The sequence below is a fragment of the Rhinopithecus roxellana genome, chromosome 11 (genome assembly GCF_007565055.1).
Source record: "Rhinopithecus roxellana isolate Shanxi Qingling chromosome 11, ASM756505v1, whole genome shotgun sequence".
NCBI classification, from domain to species: domain Eukaryota; kingdom Metazoa; phylum Chordata; class Mammalia; order Primates; family Cercopithecidae; genus Rhinopithecus; species Rhinopithecus roxellana.
This window is the reverse complement of record NC_044559.1, coordinates 102,054,175-102,069,917: the sequence shown is the minus strand read 5'-3', so window position 1 is coordinate 102,069,917 and position 15,743 is coordinate 102,054,175. Positions and strand designations below refer to the sequence as shown.

General features: G+C 39.1%; 1 protein-coding gene across 4 annotated transcripts in view; it reads left to right on the top strand.

Moving 5' to 3' along the window:
• The window catches only part of JMJD1C (jumonji domain containing 1C), a 370,899-nt gene that overhangs the window by 56,812 nt on the left and 298,344 nt on the right, over positions 1-15,743 (top strand). For 2 of the 4 annotated variants that reach the window (XM_030941210.1, XM_010355195.2), the window contains exon 1: positions 604-1,234. The exons of the other annotated variants lie outside the window; for them this stretch is intronic. In XM_030941210.1, the coding sequence (XP_030797070.1) occupies positions 1,067-1,234 (168 nt within the window). In that variant the 5' untranslated portion in view covers positions 604-1,066. Of the gene's footprint in view, positions 1-603; positions 1,235-15,743 lie in introns of those variants that run through there. 4 annotated transcript variants of the gene reach the window in all.

Here is a 15,743-nt window from a genome sequence, read left to right as displayed (position 1 = left end):
ATAACTGAATCTGGGGATTTTCTCTGCTGTTATTATCTGACCTACCTGTGTGTTTGAGCTATGTACTAGTACTAAAAGCACTACGACTGTCGCAGACACGGTTTGTGAAATTTCAGGACGTTGACAAGGGCCCGCCACGGAGCATTTGCTGTTCTTGTAATAAAGCAGTGACGAATTTAAATCTCTGAATAGCTTAAACATGTAATTGGTATCACTACAAAAGAGAAGGATGATATTTTCCCCTTCGTTTTCCCTTGAAGTCATGAACGGTTGGTTCTGCTGTTTGGGGCTTAGTTTTCAGTAGAAGTGTTGTCCTGCTCTGCTGCTGGTACTGCGGTACTGCTAATTCAGGCTAACTCAGGCGGCGGGCGCCGTGTGCTCTGAACATCGTGCCGGGGGTGAGGCGTCAACCCTGGAGTTTATTTTGTGATCAAAGTAGAACCACTACACTTCACTTTCCCCTCACCTCCACCTCTGAGGGAGCAACGAATACACAGGTAGACCCCCAAAAGCTTTGACTAGCTGTCGCCTACTACCCCGCGGCCCTCTTCATTTCTTGGTCTCCCGCCGCCACTTCTGGATCTCGGAGGACCCCGTGGCGGCCGCCGCCTCCGCAAGGCTGGGCACTACTTTCCGTCTGCGGTGGTTCCGCCGACCCTCCCGCGGCTCCTGCCCCGCCCGCGCCGGCGGAAGGAGACGCGCTGCGCGTCGCCGCTGCCCGGGGAGGGAGACGGAGCAGTACTGGCCGCGGCGCGGTGGCGGCGGCTGGGCTGCCTCTGGGTCTTCGACGGCCGTGTTGGGTTTTTTCTCAGTTTTCTTGTGTGGCGCTGCAGCCCAACGCTGCGAATCTGGGATTCCAGAGGCGTGTTTGGGGGAGGGACCGAGGTCGCTGTGTCCGGGGCAGAGCGGCCAGTGCGCCCCGACTCTGCGCTCGTTCGGGGCCACTGCCGTGCCCCGGTCCGCTCTCCTCAGCATGAGCGGCCGGTAGGAGCGAGGTTTCACCGGTTCCCTCGCACTGGAGGAGGCAGCGGTCGCTTCGGGAGCGGTCGCTTCGGCAGCAACGGCTATGGCGGTGGAGACGCGGCCGGAGCTGGTGGGGAAGCGGTTCCTGTGTGTGGCGGTCAGCGACGAGGCGCGTCCGGAGCGCTGGGAGAGCGGATGCGGCTGGCGAAGCTGGCGAGCGGGGGTCATCCGAGCCGTGTCACACAGGGACAGCCGCAATCCGGACCTGGCGGTAAGAGAGCGAGCGCCCCCCTTCCCCTCTACCGCGTCCGCACCCGGCTCTCGCAGACGTACCTTGCGGGCTTCCCTCTGGCACCTCGCTCAGCCCAGCCAACTGGCGGTCACGCCCCTCTGCCGAGCCCTTGGGTGGTTTGCCCGCATCCGTTGCTTGGGTCCCTGCCTCTCTGCGAGCGGCTTCCCCTGCGGAGGCGGTGTCGGAGCGAGACTCCCGGGATAGCCGCGGAGGCCGCCCTGCCCCCAATCCCGGAGGGGTCGACCGCAGCTCCCCGCTGTGGCGCCTGGGCGGCCGCGGAGACCTCCCCAAAAGGCGGAGCTGCGAGTCCGGCGCCGTGCGGGCAGGTGGGGGTAGGGGGCGGACCACTCATAGCGATAGGTGGCCAGCTTCCTTGGCATCTCTTTTCTTGGAAAAGTGTTGATAGTGCTGTAGCTCGAGACTTAAAACTTATGCTGTAAGTTTGCTGAGGGGGAGGAAGGAAAGGACAGAGACCTTCCCACACAGTCCGGGGATTCCTTTTGTGTTTTAGAGGCAGAGGCCGTGGTGGTGGCGGTGCCCGGGTTCATCCTCACCTAAATAGATGCTTGGCTTTCTAACCGGAAAGGTTTATAAAAGTGAAAAACTTTGGTGTGGAGAGTAATCTCTTTCTTTCTGTCCCCAGTGTACTTTTTTTGTTAGAAAGATGCGGTGCTTTGAAGTCAAGCTGTTTCTGGGTTTTATATGATTTTAAATAAGACGAAAAATGTCAATTAAAATGTTAAATGCCATGCAGAATTGTCTTTTTTTTTTTTTTTTTGCTTTCTTACATGTGACACTGCCAGTGTTTTCTTTGAGTAGTGTAGGTATGTGCGTGATTTTGAGCTGTAATATGCTCTGTTGTGTTCCAAGTGCATTCTCACTGAGGGGCAGCTTGAAGGTAAGGGGCGTAGTAGAGACAAGACGTAGACTAGACTTCCCAAGGTTGATTTATGAGTACGTTATCTATGAAATTTATTTGTAATGCCCTGAGCCACTTCCTTTTTCACTGAAAATTTCAAATTTAGGAATATTTTTTTTCCCCTTGTATGCATGCAAGCTTACAATTCCAAATTCACTGTAATATCTGTACAGGTATCTACCTAATGTTTTTTACCTACGTATTTTAATAGTTTCTGAGTGTGTTTTTGTAAACTCGGGTTTTCATCACTGTAGTCAGTGATATAGTTAATGCGGCATGTATTAATGTTGACTCGACATTGCAAAATAGGTATGTTTCGCTAATAGGTGTTTCTAACAGGAAATAGAGGTAGTTTTGAAGGTTTTGGCTGGTTATTTTCGTACAAAAATGTATAATCTTCCCTAAGAAGTATTGCTGATGTTAGTGGTTCTAGAAATTGGGAGTTCCATCAGTAACTACTTTTATTTTGTTTGTGTAAAAGGCTGAGGTGAGAGGATTGCTAGAGCCCAGGACTTGGAGTCCAGCCTGGGCAACATAGGTGAGACCCCCCCCATCTCTAAAAAAGGAAAAAAAATATGTGTATATAAATGACTTAATTGTTTTCTTAGTTGAGAATTTAAGTGATGTAAAGAGGAAGTTTACATATGTTAGTAAATGGTAAGGTATTAAGCTGGATATTAAAAAATAAATTATCTATGGATGGTAGAGATTGACTGGAAAGAATGGGAAAGAGTTTCTTCAGGTGATGGAAATGTTTCCTATCCTGATTGTTGGTTACACAGGTATATATATTTACACAGGTAAATATATATATAAATATATATATATTTGTCAAAACTTATTGAATTGATACTATCTTTACATTTCACCGTATCTAATTTTACCAAAAAAAGAAAAATGTATGTTGAACCATAACTGTGTGAACCCTTGATGAGTTTTTTTATCTGTCTTTATTTGAAAATTTGAATATTACTAATTTAGTTTTTTAGCCTAGAATCTACCATTTTAGATTTATTTCCAGATTTTCTTACATTCATATTTCTTAAACGAAACTTGGAACAGTTTAGCATTAACATAATGTAATATTCCTGTTAGACTGTGATTACTGCAGAGTAGATTTTAAGTTACATGAAATTAGGCTGGGCACAGTGGCTCATGCCTGTAAACCCAACATTTTAGGAGACTGAGATGGGAAGATACTTGAGCGCAGGAGTTTGAGACCAGCCTGGGCAACATGGCGAAACCCTGTTCCTACAAAAAATACAGAAATTAGCCGGGCATAGTGGTGCAACGCCTGTGGTTCCAGCTACTGGGGTGGCTGAGGTGGGAGGATCACCTCAGCTCAGCGAGGTTGAGGTTGAGACTGCAGTGAGCCAAGATTATGCCACTGCACTCCAGCCTGGGCAACAGAGTGAGATCCCGTCTGTAAATAAACAAATAAATATATAAAATGAAATTATATGGAAAATGTTGAATAGGCTAGTTTGTGATTTTTGTTTTAAAGCTACAAATATGTTTAATTAAAAACCTATGAGTATATTAGAAGTCCTGGCTGAATACACCTGTGGCACATGATTCAGAAAGATAATGAGAAGAACTTGAAAGTAGTTGAGGGAATGCTGTGTCTCAAAGACAATCAGTTATTCTTATTTTGGGTCTTATGTATGAAGAATTGCGATGTGCATTAAATTTATGTAATTGTTTTAACTAATTAACGTAATCTTGGTGGTTTAAATGTTATACGCTTAACATTTTGTAGTTCTGGAGATGAAACTATGATGAAAAGACCTGGATCTTGCTGGGCTAAAATCAAAGTGTGGCAAGACTATTTATTCTAGGAGAGATCCATTTTCTTTCCTTTTCTAGTTTTTAGAAGCTATCCACATTCCTTGGCTCATGGCCCCCTTCCTCCATCTTAAAAGCCAACCCAGTTGTAGCTCTCTGACCATTTTTCCCTAGTCATCTCCTTCTGACTCTCTCCTGCTTACCCCTTACACTTCTAAGTGCCCTGTTGATTACTTTGGGCCAGTTGACATAATCCAGGATAATCTTGCCGCCTGTTAACCATAATTCCATATAAATTTTAATTCTCCTTTCCCATGTAACGTAACAGTTATAGGATCCCGGGATTAGGAGGACATGAGTATCTTTGGGATTAAATTATTTTTTACGCCGGCCGGGCGCGGTGGCTCAAGCCTGTAATCCCAGCACTTTGGGAGGCCGAGGCGGGCGGATCACGAGGTCAGGAGATCGAGACCATCCTGGCTAACACGGTGAAACCCCGTCTCTACTAAAAAAATACAAAAAACTAGCCGGGCGAGGTGGCGGGCGCCTGTAGTCGCAGCTACTCGGGAGGCTGAGGCAGGAGAATGGCGTAAACCCGGGAGGCGGAGTTTGCAGTGAGCTGAGATCTGGCCACTGCACTCCAGCCTGGGTGACAGAGCGAGACTCCTTCTCAAAAAAAAAAAAAAAAAATTATTTTTTACCACACCGTGGTAGCAAACATATTTCTTGTACAGTATGAACATACATAATTTGATAAAAAGAAAGTAAGATTAAAATTTCATTTTTTCAGCCAGGGGTTATAGTGGTATTACTTTCTAATCTTTTAAGTAATAAGTTTAATTAGTAGAGTTTTCATTAGGTTATGTTGGATAATTTCAAATAGTTTGTCAACTTTTAAAAAAATGGCTTGAGAACCTTTTGGGTTATCTGTATTGAAATTATCTTTGCTAACAAAATGTCTAAGCCCTTTTTATGCATGAGGACCAAGTTGTTGAAGAAGTTGAAATATATACAGCATGTTGTGAACTTTTTTCATTTTGAGCTTCTTTTTTAGCCCCATTACTTAGTTTTGTCTTGGGATACATTTTTGACATTACTGCTGTTCTACTTTTTGAGTAATTTTTCTAGAAAATTGATGGTGTAATGTAAAGAAAACTGGTAGTTGAGAAGTACTGTTGCATAATATTTATCCTTGAATAATATTGTAATATTAAAGAGCAGACATCAATTTACTCTCCTCTTGTTTAACTTAGCTTCCGTTTATGATCACAGTGATTTATTTATTTGCTTATCTATCCATCCATTTATCCACCCATCTGTCTACCTTTCTTTGATGCTTAGGTTGATTGTATTTCTGTTTTCAAGCCAGTTCTGTCTAAAGTGTAAGTATTTAACAAAATATGTCTGGTTTTTTCAATCGAGAAAAGGACAATAAAAAAATAATACTGTGTTTTAAAGGCCAAACCCATAGATTTGCTTGTATTTAGGGGATAAGTTGGGAATGAAGAGTTTAAACTGTTCCGAGATGTGTATCAGCTGATAAGTTATTTTGCAAAACGTCTGTCTTAAATATGAATAATATGTTTAGGAAATTTAAAGTGATTTATGACTTTGCATATAAAGAAAACCCCTTTTTGTGTTTGGGTCTACACATTTCTGCTTAGTTTTCTCATTTAAGTTTCTTATTGAGTTGGTAGCATTACATTTCCTTGTATGTTTCTTTATGTCAGTCTGACATGTATGTTGTCTTGCATCATTATTAAAAATGCTAATTTCTGGTCTGTTTACAAAATGTTGAATATATGAATGAATGAAAGTGATTTTTACTTCATTGGTCAATATGACCTTGATAGGTTTACTGTAGCAAAATTGGTTTTGCTGGTAGGTAGAAAGACTTCTATGACTGATGTATGTATGCCAACTATTTTTCACACTCTTGAATTTGTTACTGCTATTGGTGACAAAGATTTGAATATAGGAAAAGGACTAAATTGCCCCAATGGTAGGACATAAACTTGTGCAGTTGTTACCACTAGCTAGTTTTAAAAGAAGGTGATGATCACCCAATAAATGTTAATTGTGTTTCTGTGTAAAATTAAAGGGACTATTGTTTTATATGATCTTTTGACCCATCATTTATATGTTGTAGCATATATTTTAAATAGAGAATTCCAATAATTTCCAATAATTTTAAATAGAGAATTCCAATAAGTTCCAATAATTTTAAGTAGGGAATGTTTTCATTCATTAGAATAATTGAACTATAGAAATTTTACCATGCAAAACCGTATCATCTTCGTATAGGGATATTATTGCATGTGAAAGTAAAAATGTTAACTAGATACTTCAATGTAATTGAAAGCATACAGGCTATTTTCCTGTATTTATAAATTTTATGTATTATTTTTAGACAATTTCAAGTTGTATACAAGGAATGTCTTTAAGTGTAAAATTCATTTTCTATCTTTAAGTCTAAAATTCATTTTCTGTCATCTTCACATATTTAGTACAGTACCTAGCATTTACTTAGGTGTTTGTAAATACTTATTGAATAATAAAGGAATATCATAAGTTACTTGAATATTTTAATTCATACTAACCATCTCAAGTTTCTATTACTATTTACTTTTTTTGAGACAGGGTCTTGCTCTGTTACCCAGGCTGGAGTGCAGTGGTGTGATCATTGCTCACTGCCACCTGGTACTCTTCAACTCAGGCAATCCTTCCACCTCAGCCTCCTGAATAGCTGGAACTACAGGCCTGTGTTACTACACCCAACTAATTTTTTAATTTTTTCTTTTGTGGAGATGAGGTCTCACTTTGTTGCCAGGCTGGTCTTGGACTCCTGGCCTCAAGTGAGCCTCCCAGCTTGGCATCCCAAAATGCTGGGATTACAGGTGTGAGGCACCTACACCTGACCTTAGTATTTACTGTTAATTGTAAATTTTTTGTTTCTCTTATGGCACTGTGTACGTTCCCCTCCCCAGTATCCATTGTGTCTTTTATCCAATTGTGTGGTTTGACTACAGGATGGGCCATGATTTTTCTAAGCTAAATTACAGAATAGAACTCCATTGATTGGTACAGGCCATAAATGGATCCAATCGGAGTGATTCCAAGGATAGCATTGTGTGGGTATGAGTCTGGAACTGCTTCAACTGGTTTTCTACTTTAAGGTAAACCAATTTGAAGGCAAAGCTGACATAGAGAGGTTAATAGCATTGACACGGTAGCAGGAGAAGATGTGACTGACCAAAGTTTTTCTGAGTCCTACATACTGCTGTTGGATTTTTCTCTTATGAGAGTTTTCATTTTGGGAGAATAAATTTACTTAAGGTTTAAGTGTGTTTTGGTTCCTTTTTCTTTCCCTTGGAAGCAAAAGTATGTTAACTGATACACATGGTAATATTTCACTCCACTCTTTTTGAATAATGAAAGCAACATTTTCTTGAAACTTTTAAATATGTTATTTGATGTTCAGATGTTAGAGTCGTGTCATACTGATTTTTTTAATAACTCTGATGATTTTCAGAAACGGTGGTATGTTCTGCTTTTATGTGTCCAGGTGTATCCCAAAGCTTTGTAAATATTAATTTGTTTTAATGTGTATGAAGTATAAATATCTAACTTACTAAATATTTACAAATAAGAAATAGCATTGAGTTTTTATATTAGGAAGTGAGCCATAATCCCTCACAGTTAAATAGAAATTTTAGGAGAGCTACATCAGTGTTTCAGAAATTAGCAAGAGAGGGCAAGCTTGGCTTTTTAGATCATATATATCATAAAACCCTAGTTTATAGTCTGTCAGTGTTGGTCAGATAAATAGCTATAAATCTACTATTCTTTATCTGCAATTCTGAAATTCAAATAGCTGTAGCAACTACATTTTTTAATGATTCGTTTGGAAGCAAAACCTGACTAAACTCATTTTTTTTAGTAGAGCTTAGTAGGAATTGAGTATTTTTTATAGGAGAAATATTAATGTGCTTAACTTTTAGGGTTCTGTTCTAAATCCTTCAGAGGTGTTATGTGTTGCCTAGGAATTGTACTGTATTACCATAGTTAACTAGCATAATGTAAAGACTTGTACTATCTTACCATAATCAACTACCATCATGTATGCTATAGGCCAAGCGTGGTGGCTCACATCTGTAATCTCAGCACTTCAGGAGGCCAAGGCAGGCAGATCATTTGAGCTCAGGAGTTCAAGACCAGCCTGAGCAACATGGTGAAATCCTGTCTACTAAAAATACAAAAAGTAGCCAGGCGTGGTGGTGTGCGCCTGTGGTCCCAGCTCCTTTGGGTACTGAAGTGGGAGGATGGCTTGAGCCTGAGTGGTCAAGGCTGCATTGAGTCATGATCATGCCACTGCACTCTAGCCTGGGTGACAAAAGTGATATTCTGCCTCAAAAAAATAAAATAAAATAAAAAAAGCTACATTTAACTTTATAAAAATCCAATAAATTTTTAATACTAAAATATGTTGGAAGAGTTTGGATGAGGGATTGTTATTTGAATACTAATATGATTTTTGATGATGTAGATTTAATGACAACAAATACTGCTAATTTTGTTTGTTAGGAGATTTAATAGTGATCATATGTCTGCCTAATTTCAGATAAATAGTTTTTCTAGTGTGGATTTTAGCAGACTTTTTTTTTTTTTCCCCGTAAAAAAGACAGGGTCTCGCTCTGTTGCCCAGGTGGGTATACAGTGGCATAATTACAGGTCATGGCAGCCTTGACCTTCTGGGCTCAAGAGATCCTCCCACCTCAGCCCCACAAGTAACCGGGACTACAGGCATAAGCCACCATGCCTGGCTAATTTTTTTTTACTTTTTGTAGAGATGGAGTCTGACTGTATTGCTCAGGCCGTTCTTAAACGTCTGGGCTCAAGCAATCCTCCTGCTTTAGACTCCCAAAGTGTTGGGATTAGAGGTGTGAGCCATGGCGTCCAGCTTCACACTTTTATTAGATATAAAATTCTTAATCTGACAAAGAAATTTTTAAGGATTATGTACTTTTAGTTTTACAACTGGTGTTTACTAAATTGTTAATGTTGAAACATTGTCTGAAATTATCGAATTGGATAAAATTCTTTTGTGTAGAATTTGTATTTTATATTCTAGCTAGTTTATGAAATTATTCTCTTAAACCCATTGATGAAAATGTTGATTTATCTTATATTGTAGAACTATTGATTTAATTATAGAATACATGGGCTAAGTAGAAAAACAACAGCTCACAATCTGTTTACTGTTTTGTCTGGCAAAACACAACTGTGCATAGTGCTGACTTATGAAAAACTCGAGAGTTTTTGAAATCACACAATCAGTAAGTGTCAGGGCAGGAATTTGAATGCAGATTTCTGATTTCAAATCTGTTATCTCTGTACTCTGCCATATTGCTTCTCCCAATGGTTTGTGATTCACAGACTCTCAAAGTAAAAGACAGAAATTTCCTTTACTTGTAATGTTATATATTCTTTCTGAGCCCTTTCTCTTTCTTCATTTCTGTAGCCCTATGGTTTAATCCTCTTGGGCTTTTATTTCTCCTTCCTTCCCATCTGCAGTTCCTCTTATATTCTTAATTTGGTATTTCAAATTCAGTCCTTTGCCTACTGTTTGTTGTTGTTGTTTTAATCTTGTTACTTCCTTTGGAGATTTTACTTGTACTATGTTGCATAATTACTCACAAATCTGCAATTAAAGATTGGCCTTTCTTCAGTTTGATCTGCCATCTCTACTGTTGGGAAGCTTTACATTAATGTCCCATATTTGGGTTTGAAATAATGTGTTTAAAATATAATTTATTATCTTCATGTGAAACCAGCTGCCATTTTGAGATTTAATTTGAAGTCTCACCTGGGCTTCAAAACACCTTCATCTTAAATGTTTTTCCACCTTGAATGTCTGCATTTACTCAGTTCTACAGATTTCTTCCTTTAAATTGGAACCCGCTTTCCTGTCTCCATTCTTTTCAATTTGTGCTACCACTTGCTCAAAACCTTCATTTGTTGATTTATTTGGGTTGTATTTATTGATACTTACTGTATTAAAAACTAAGGTGAAGTTTTTAAAACACAAGAGCAGTTTTTCATAAGTCAGCACTATGCAGACATAGTTTTGTTTTGCCAGACAAAACACAAGTAGCCTGCTGCTCTGTACACTGATGAAAGAATGAATGGAAAAAGCAAATAATGTCTTAGTAGTATTTTGAGAAGTTTTTGTCTTACTAATCCCTTGAATGGATTTTGTTGCCCTGGAAATATTTGGTGAAGGTTATCTGTTCATCTAATTCTCTTTAGTAGAATTATTTACATTAGTATCACTAAATAGTTAAATTTTAAGTTGAATTTGGCTTTTTCATCACTTCAGGTTTCTTCCAGTATTTTCTATGTGGCTATATTGCTTATGAAAATTATGTATTTTGAACGTAGAAGGTTGCATGTAACATGCCAGAAAATGTTAACATGGCAGTAGAAATAGTCAGCATTCTTAGAATAGATTTCAGATTTTTTCAAAGCTAGAAGAGGTCTGTGTGACTAATTCATTTCTTGTGAAAGACTGACACTTAGGAGCTGAAACATCTATCCATCTGTTAAAGTTAGGAGTTTACGATTCAAAAATCTTTAGGCTCAGAGGAATATCAAGGAAGCAGTATGCTAATGTTTCGTTAAAATTATGTGTTGTTATTTAATATAAAATGGCTTTATGTATATTTAACATGGAAGTTATTTCCTCCCTATATTGTGATTCCATAGATGGAATCTTCATGCAATATAGGACTAGGAAAAATATTTGTATAAGAATTTGAAGTTGATGAACTGTTCCAGTGTGTTGAATAACATCATACTATTTTTGGTCTATGTTCTTTTTCTTTTTTAAAATCACATAGATAAAGCCATGTAGAGCCTATCTTAGAGCGTTTCCACTCTTCCCTAAAACATTTTATTGCCATAATTTTCAAAATCTCTGATCATATTTTAATAGCAAAGTGAATCATTTTAAGGGAAACCATTTTACTTTACATTGTTCATCTGAATTAAGAGAGTAAGTTGTGAATATGAATATAGACTGTATATATCTCACCTTTCCATAATGGTTTTGAAATATGCAAACATACATGTAGTTATATAATAGAAATAATTATTAAGACTCCTTGAAGTATTAAATATAACAAGGAAAAAAGCAAATATGCTTACAGTTAATATAATATTGCATTAAATTTGCCTCTGAATTTCTCAGTCTTGAGCAAAATAAGAATTGTGATGAATTAAAATACCATTTATTTTCAGAGTGTTTTTTACTAGTTTCTACTACCTTTTTGAATTGCTTTCTTTGGTGTCTTGGAAAACTAAGTGACCAAAGGGTATAGGAGACAAGAAACCTGAGAGTACTGAATTCTCATTTTTATCCCTTTCAATTAGAACATCATTGATTTTATCAATTTTATTTAATAATGATTTCATAGGCCAGAAAATTAGGTTACACATTTCTTTTTTCAGAGAGAAGGAAATAAGCCATTTTTAAAGAGAGAAACTTTTCTTGAAAAAAAATCTGAATCTGGTAGCTTAATACAAGGGAAATAGCAAATGAAGAACTCTTTCTTGGTAAATAAGAATCCAGTGTGTCATTATAAAGTATCACTTCATGAGGATATTCCTGCAAGAGATTAAAATAATGTTGAGATATGTAATTGTTTAGTGATCAGTGGAACCTAAAGGAGAAGAAACTAATAATAAAAATGACTAAAGTTCACGATTGTCAACCTTTTATTTCTTGTATTCGTTGCAGTGTCCCTGTGGATAGGGTTAAGCTTTAGCGTGCAGAATTGTGGAGGAAACATGTTTGAATGGGTTTTTTTTAGACCTCATATCCAGATACAGTGATCTTAGACATGGAGTATAGGACAAGAATCTGTACTAAAATTTATTAACTTTTTTTTTTTTTTTTTTGGGATGGAGTCTCGCTCTGTTGCCCAGGCTGGAATGCAGTGGCACCATCTCGACTCACTGCAAGCTCTGCCTCCTGGGTTCATGCCATTCTCCTGCCTCAGCCTCCCAAGTAGCTGGGACTACAGACACCTGCCACCACGCCCGGCTAATTTTTTGTATTTTTGGTAGAGGCGGGGTTTTCCTTTGTTAGCCAGGATGTTCTCAAACTCCTGACCTCGTGATCCGCCGGCTTCGGCCTCCCGAAGTGCTGGGATTACAGGCGTGAGCCTCCACGCCTGGCCTTAACTTTTTTGGTTGGGTACCACAGTAACATAAGAAAGTATATTTAGAATAATCTCACTCCCACCCCTTCCCTGATCAGCTTAGTTTACTCGCATCTCTTTAAATAACCATTTTTGTTAATTTCCTATGTTTTCTTCCAGAGCTTTTTGTTAAAAATAAAGATGTGAACAGATGCACATAGTCTTATTCCTCCCAGGTATATGTAGTCAAGCTGAGCATCACCTAAAGGAAAATAACCACATGTTATAGGTGTTGTAATTTAATACAACAGGAACTACACAATTCAACTTATGAAGTATTTTTGCCAAAAAGAACTGAACCTGAATATAATCAAGCTTCTAGATTCTGACAACAGTTTACAGGACATATGGAGGTAGAGGAACATGTTAAACTACACCATGAGGATACAGTCAGCCATATTCATTATGTGGGGAATTACAGAGCTGTGCTTTTCAGTATGGTAGCCACTACTCATGTGTGGCACTTTAATAAAATGAAAAATCAGGCTAGGTGCAGTAGCTCATGCCTGTAATCTTAGCACTTGGAGAGGCTAAGGTGGGTGTATCACTTGAGGTCAGGTGTTCAAGACCAGCCTGGGCAACATGGTAAAACCCTGTCTTTCCTAAAAATGCAAAAATTAACTGGGTGTGGTGGTGCAGGCCTGTCATCCCAGCTAGTAGGAGGGGCTGAGGCATGAGACCTGAGAATTGCTTAAACCAGGAAGTGGAGGTTGCAGTGAGCTGAGATTGCATCACTACACTCCAGCTTGGGCAACAGAGTGAGATTCCATTTCAAAAAACAACAAAAAAAATTAACTGGGCTTGGTGGTGCGAGCCTGTAATCCCAGATACTCTGGAGGCTGAGGCATGAGAATCTTGAGCCAGGAAGGTGTAGGTTGCAGTGAGCTGAGATCATGCCACTGCACTCCAACCTGGGTGACAGAGGGAGACTGAGTCTCAAAAAAAAAAAAAAAAAAAAAATCAGTTTATTCTTTTAGAACTCTGATCACATTTTATATGCTCAGTTGACACATATGGTTAATGTCCACAGTCTCAGACAGTACAAATACAGAAAATTTACATCATTGCAAAAAGTGTAAATACAGCTATTCAATTGGATATAGCTTTTCTATAGTAACCATTAAAATTAAAAATTAAGATGTGTAATTTTCTGACTAGTAGAAGAGAAAAAAACTGGAATGATACAAATAGAATTGGAGGCCGGGCACAGTGGCTAAGCCTGTAATCCCTAGCACTTTGGGAGGCTGAGGCGAGCAGATCCCCTGAGGTCTGGGGTTCGCCACCAGCCTGGCCAACATGGTGAAACCCAGTCTCTACTAAAAATACAGAAATTAGCTGGGTTTGGTGGCGCATGCATGCCTGTAGTCCCAGCTACTCGGGAGGCTGAGGCAGAATTGCTTGAACCCAGGAAGCGGAGGTTGCAGTGAGCCAAGGTAGCGCCACTACCCCCTCCAGCCTGGGCGACAGAGTGAGACTCTGTCTCAAAAAAAAAAAATAAATAAATAAATTAATAAATTTAAAAAATTATTCCCTTTTGACATGCAGGTTTTTTCCTAGTCTCTTGCCATTTTTAACTACTTACAGTACATTACTCTGTATGGCTTTGCTTGACAGACACAAAGGATCAGTAAAAATTTTTCCTTTGGCATCAGGCCATTGTTTCAGCTTAAGAAATTCTTTCTAATTTGAAATTATACTTTAAAACGTTCACTTTTTATCCAATAATATAAAATGTCTTTTTCTTTTGCTATATTTTAGAAATATTTGTGGACTATCTATTATATTCCATTTATCTTTCTGTTTCTTGTACCACAAGATAATAGAGTGTTTTAATGATTGCAGTTTTTTTTTTTTTTTTTTTTTTTTTTGAGACGGAGTCTCGCTCTGTCGCCCAGGCTGGAGTGCAGTGGCCGGATCTCAGCTCACTGCAAGCTCCGCCTCCCGGGTTCATGCCATTCTCCTGCCTCAGCCTCCCGAGTAGCTGGGACTACAGGCGCCCGCCACCTCGCCCGGCTAGTTTTTTGTATTTTTTTTTTTTTTTTAGTAGAGACGGGGTTTCACCGTGTTAGCCAGGATGGTCTCGATCTCCTGACCTCGTGATCCACCCGTCTCGGCCTCCCAAAGTGCTGGGATTACAGGCTTGAGCCACCGCGCCCGGCCAATGATTGCAGTTTTATAGAATCTTAATAGGTAAGGCAAATCTGTTCATTACTCTTCATTTTCAAGAACGGACATTCTTTAAAAATTTTCTTATTGTGGTAAAATATACGTAAGAAAACTTACCATTTTAACCATTTTTGTTTTGGTTTGTTTGAGGCAGGGTCTCACTCTGTCACCCAGGCTGGAGTGCAGTGGCACCATCTTGGCTCACTGGAACCTCTGCCTCCCGGGTTCAAGGGATTCTCATGCCTCAGCCTCCTGAGTAGCTGCGGTTACAGGCACCCGCCACCACATGCGGCCAGGTTTTGCACTTTTAGTAGAGATGAGGTTTTGCTGTGTTGGCCAGGCTAGTCTCAAACTCCTGACCTCAAGTGATGCGCCTGCCTCAGCCTCCCAAAGTGCTGGGATTACAGATGTGAGCCACCATGCCTAGTTCATTTTAACCATTTTTAAGTGTACAGTTTAGTAACATTAAGTATATTCACATTATTGTGAAATTATCAGTACTGTCCATTGTCAGAAGTTTATCATCCCAAACAGAAACTCTCTATCTTATGTCTCTGTGAATTTGCCTGTCCTTCTTAAAAGTGGAATCATACATTATTTGTACTTTTGTGTCTGGCTTATTTTAACTTAGCATAATGTCAGGGTTTATCTGTGTTGTAGCAAGTATCATGACTTCATTTCTTTTTATGGCTGAGTAATATTCCATTGAATGTATATACCACATTTTGTTTATCCATTTATCTGATGGTGGATACTCGGGTTGCTTCTACCTTTTGGCTATTGTGAATAATGCTGCTATGAACATCAGTGTACACATATCCATTTAAGTCCCTGCTTTTTACTTCCTTGGGGTATGTACCCAGAATTTTTGCTGGATCATATGGTAACTTTATGTTTTGTGAGGAACCACTGTACAGTTTTCCACACTGGCTGCACCATCATATGTTCTCAGCAGCAATGAACATGGATTCTAGTTTCTCTACATCCTAGTCAACACTTACTATTTCCTGGGTGTTGTTTGAAAATAACCATCCTAATGGGTGTGAAATGGTTTTTCATTATGGTAATTTTCCTAATGATTAGTGATTTTTGAACATCTCTTCATGTGCATATTCACAATTTGTATATCTCCTTTGGAGAAATGTTTTAAGTTGTTTACCTAGTTTTGATTCAGCATGTTTTGTTTTGTTTTGTTTTGCTTTGCTTTGTTATAGGAGTTCTTTACATCTTCTGGATATTAGTACCTTATCAGATAAATGATTAGAGATATATTATCTATTCTGTGGGTTGCCTTTTCACGTTCTTGATAATGTCTTTTGATGCATAGAAAAATTTCAAATTTTGATGTAGTTCAATG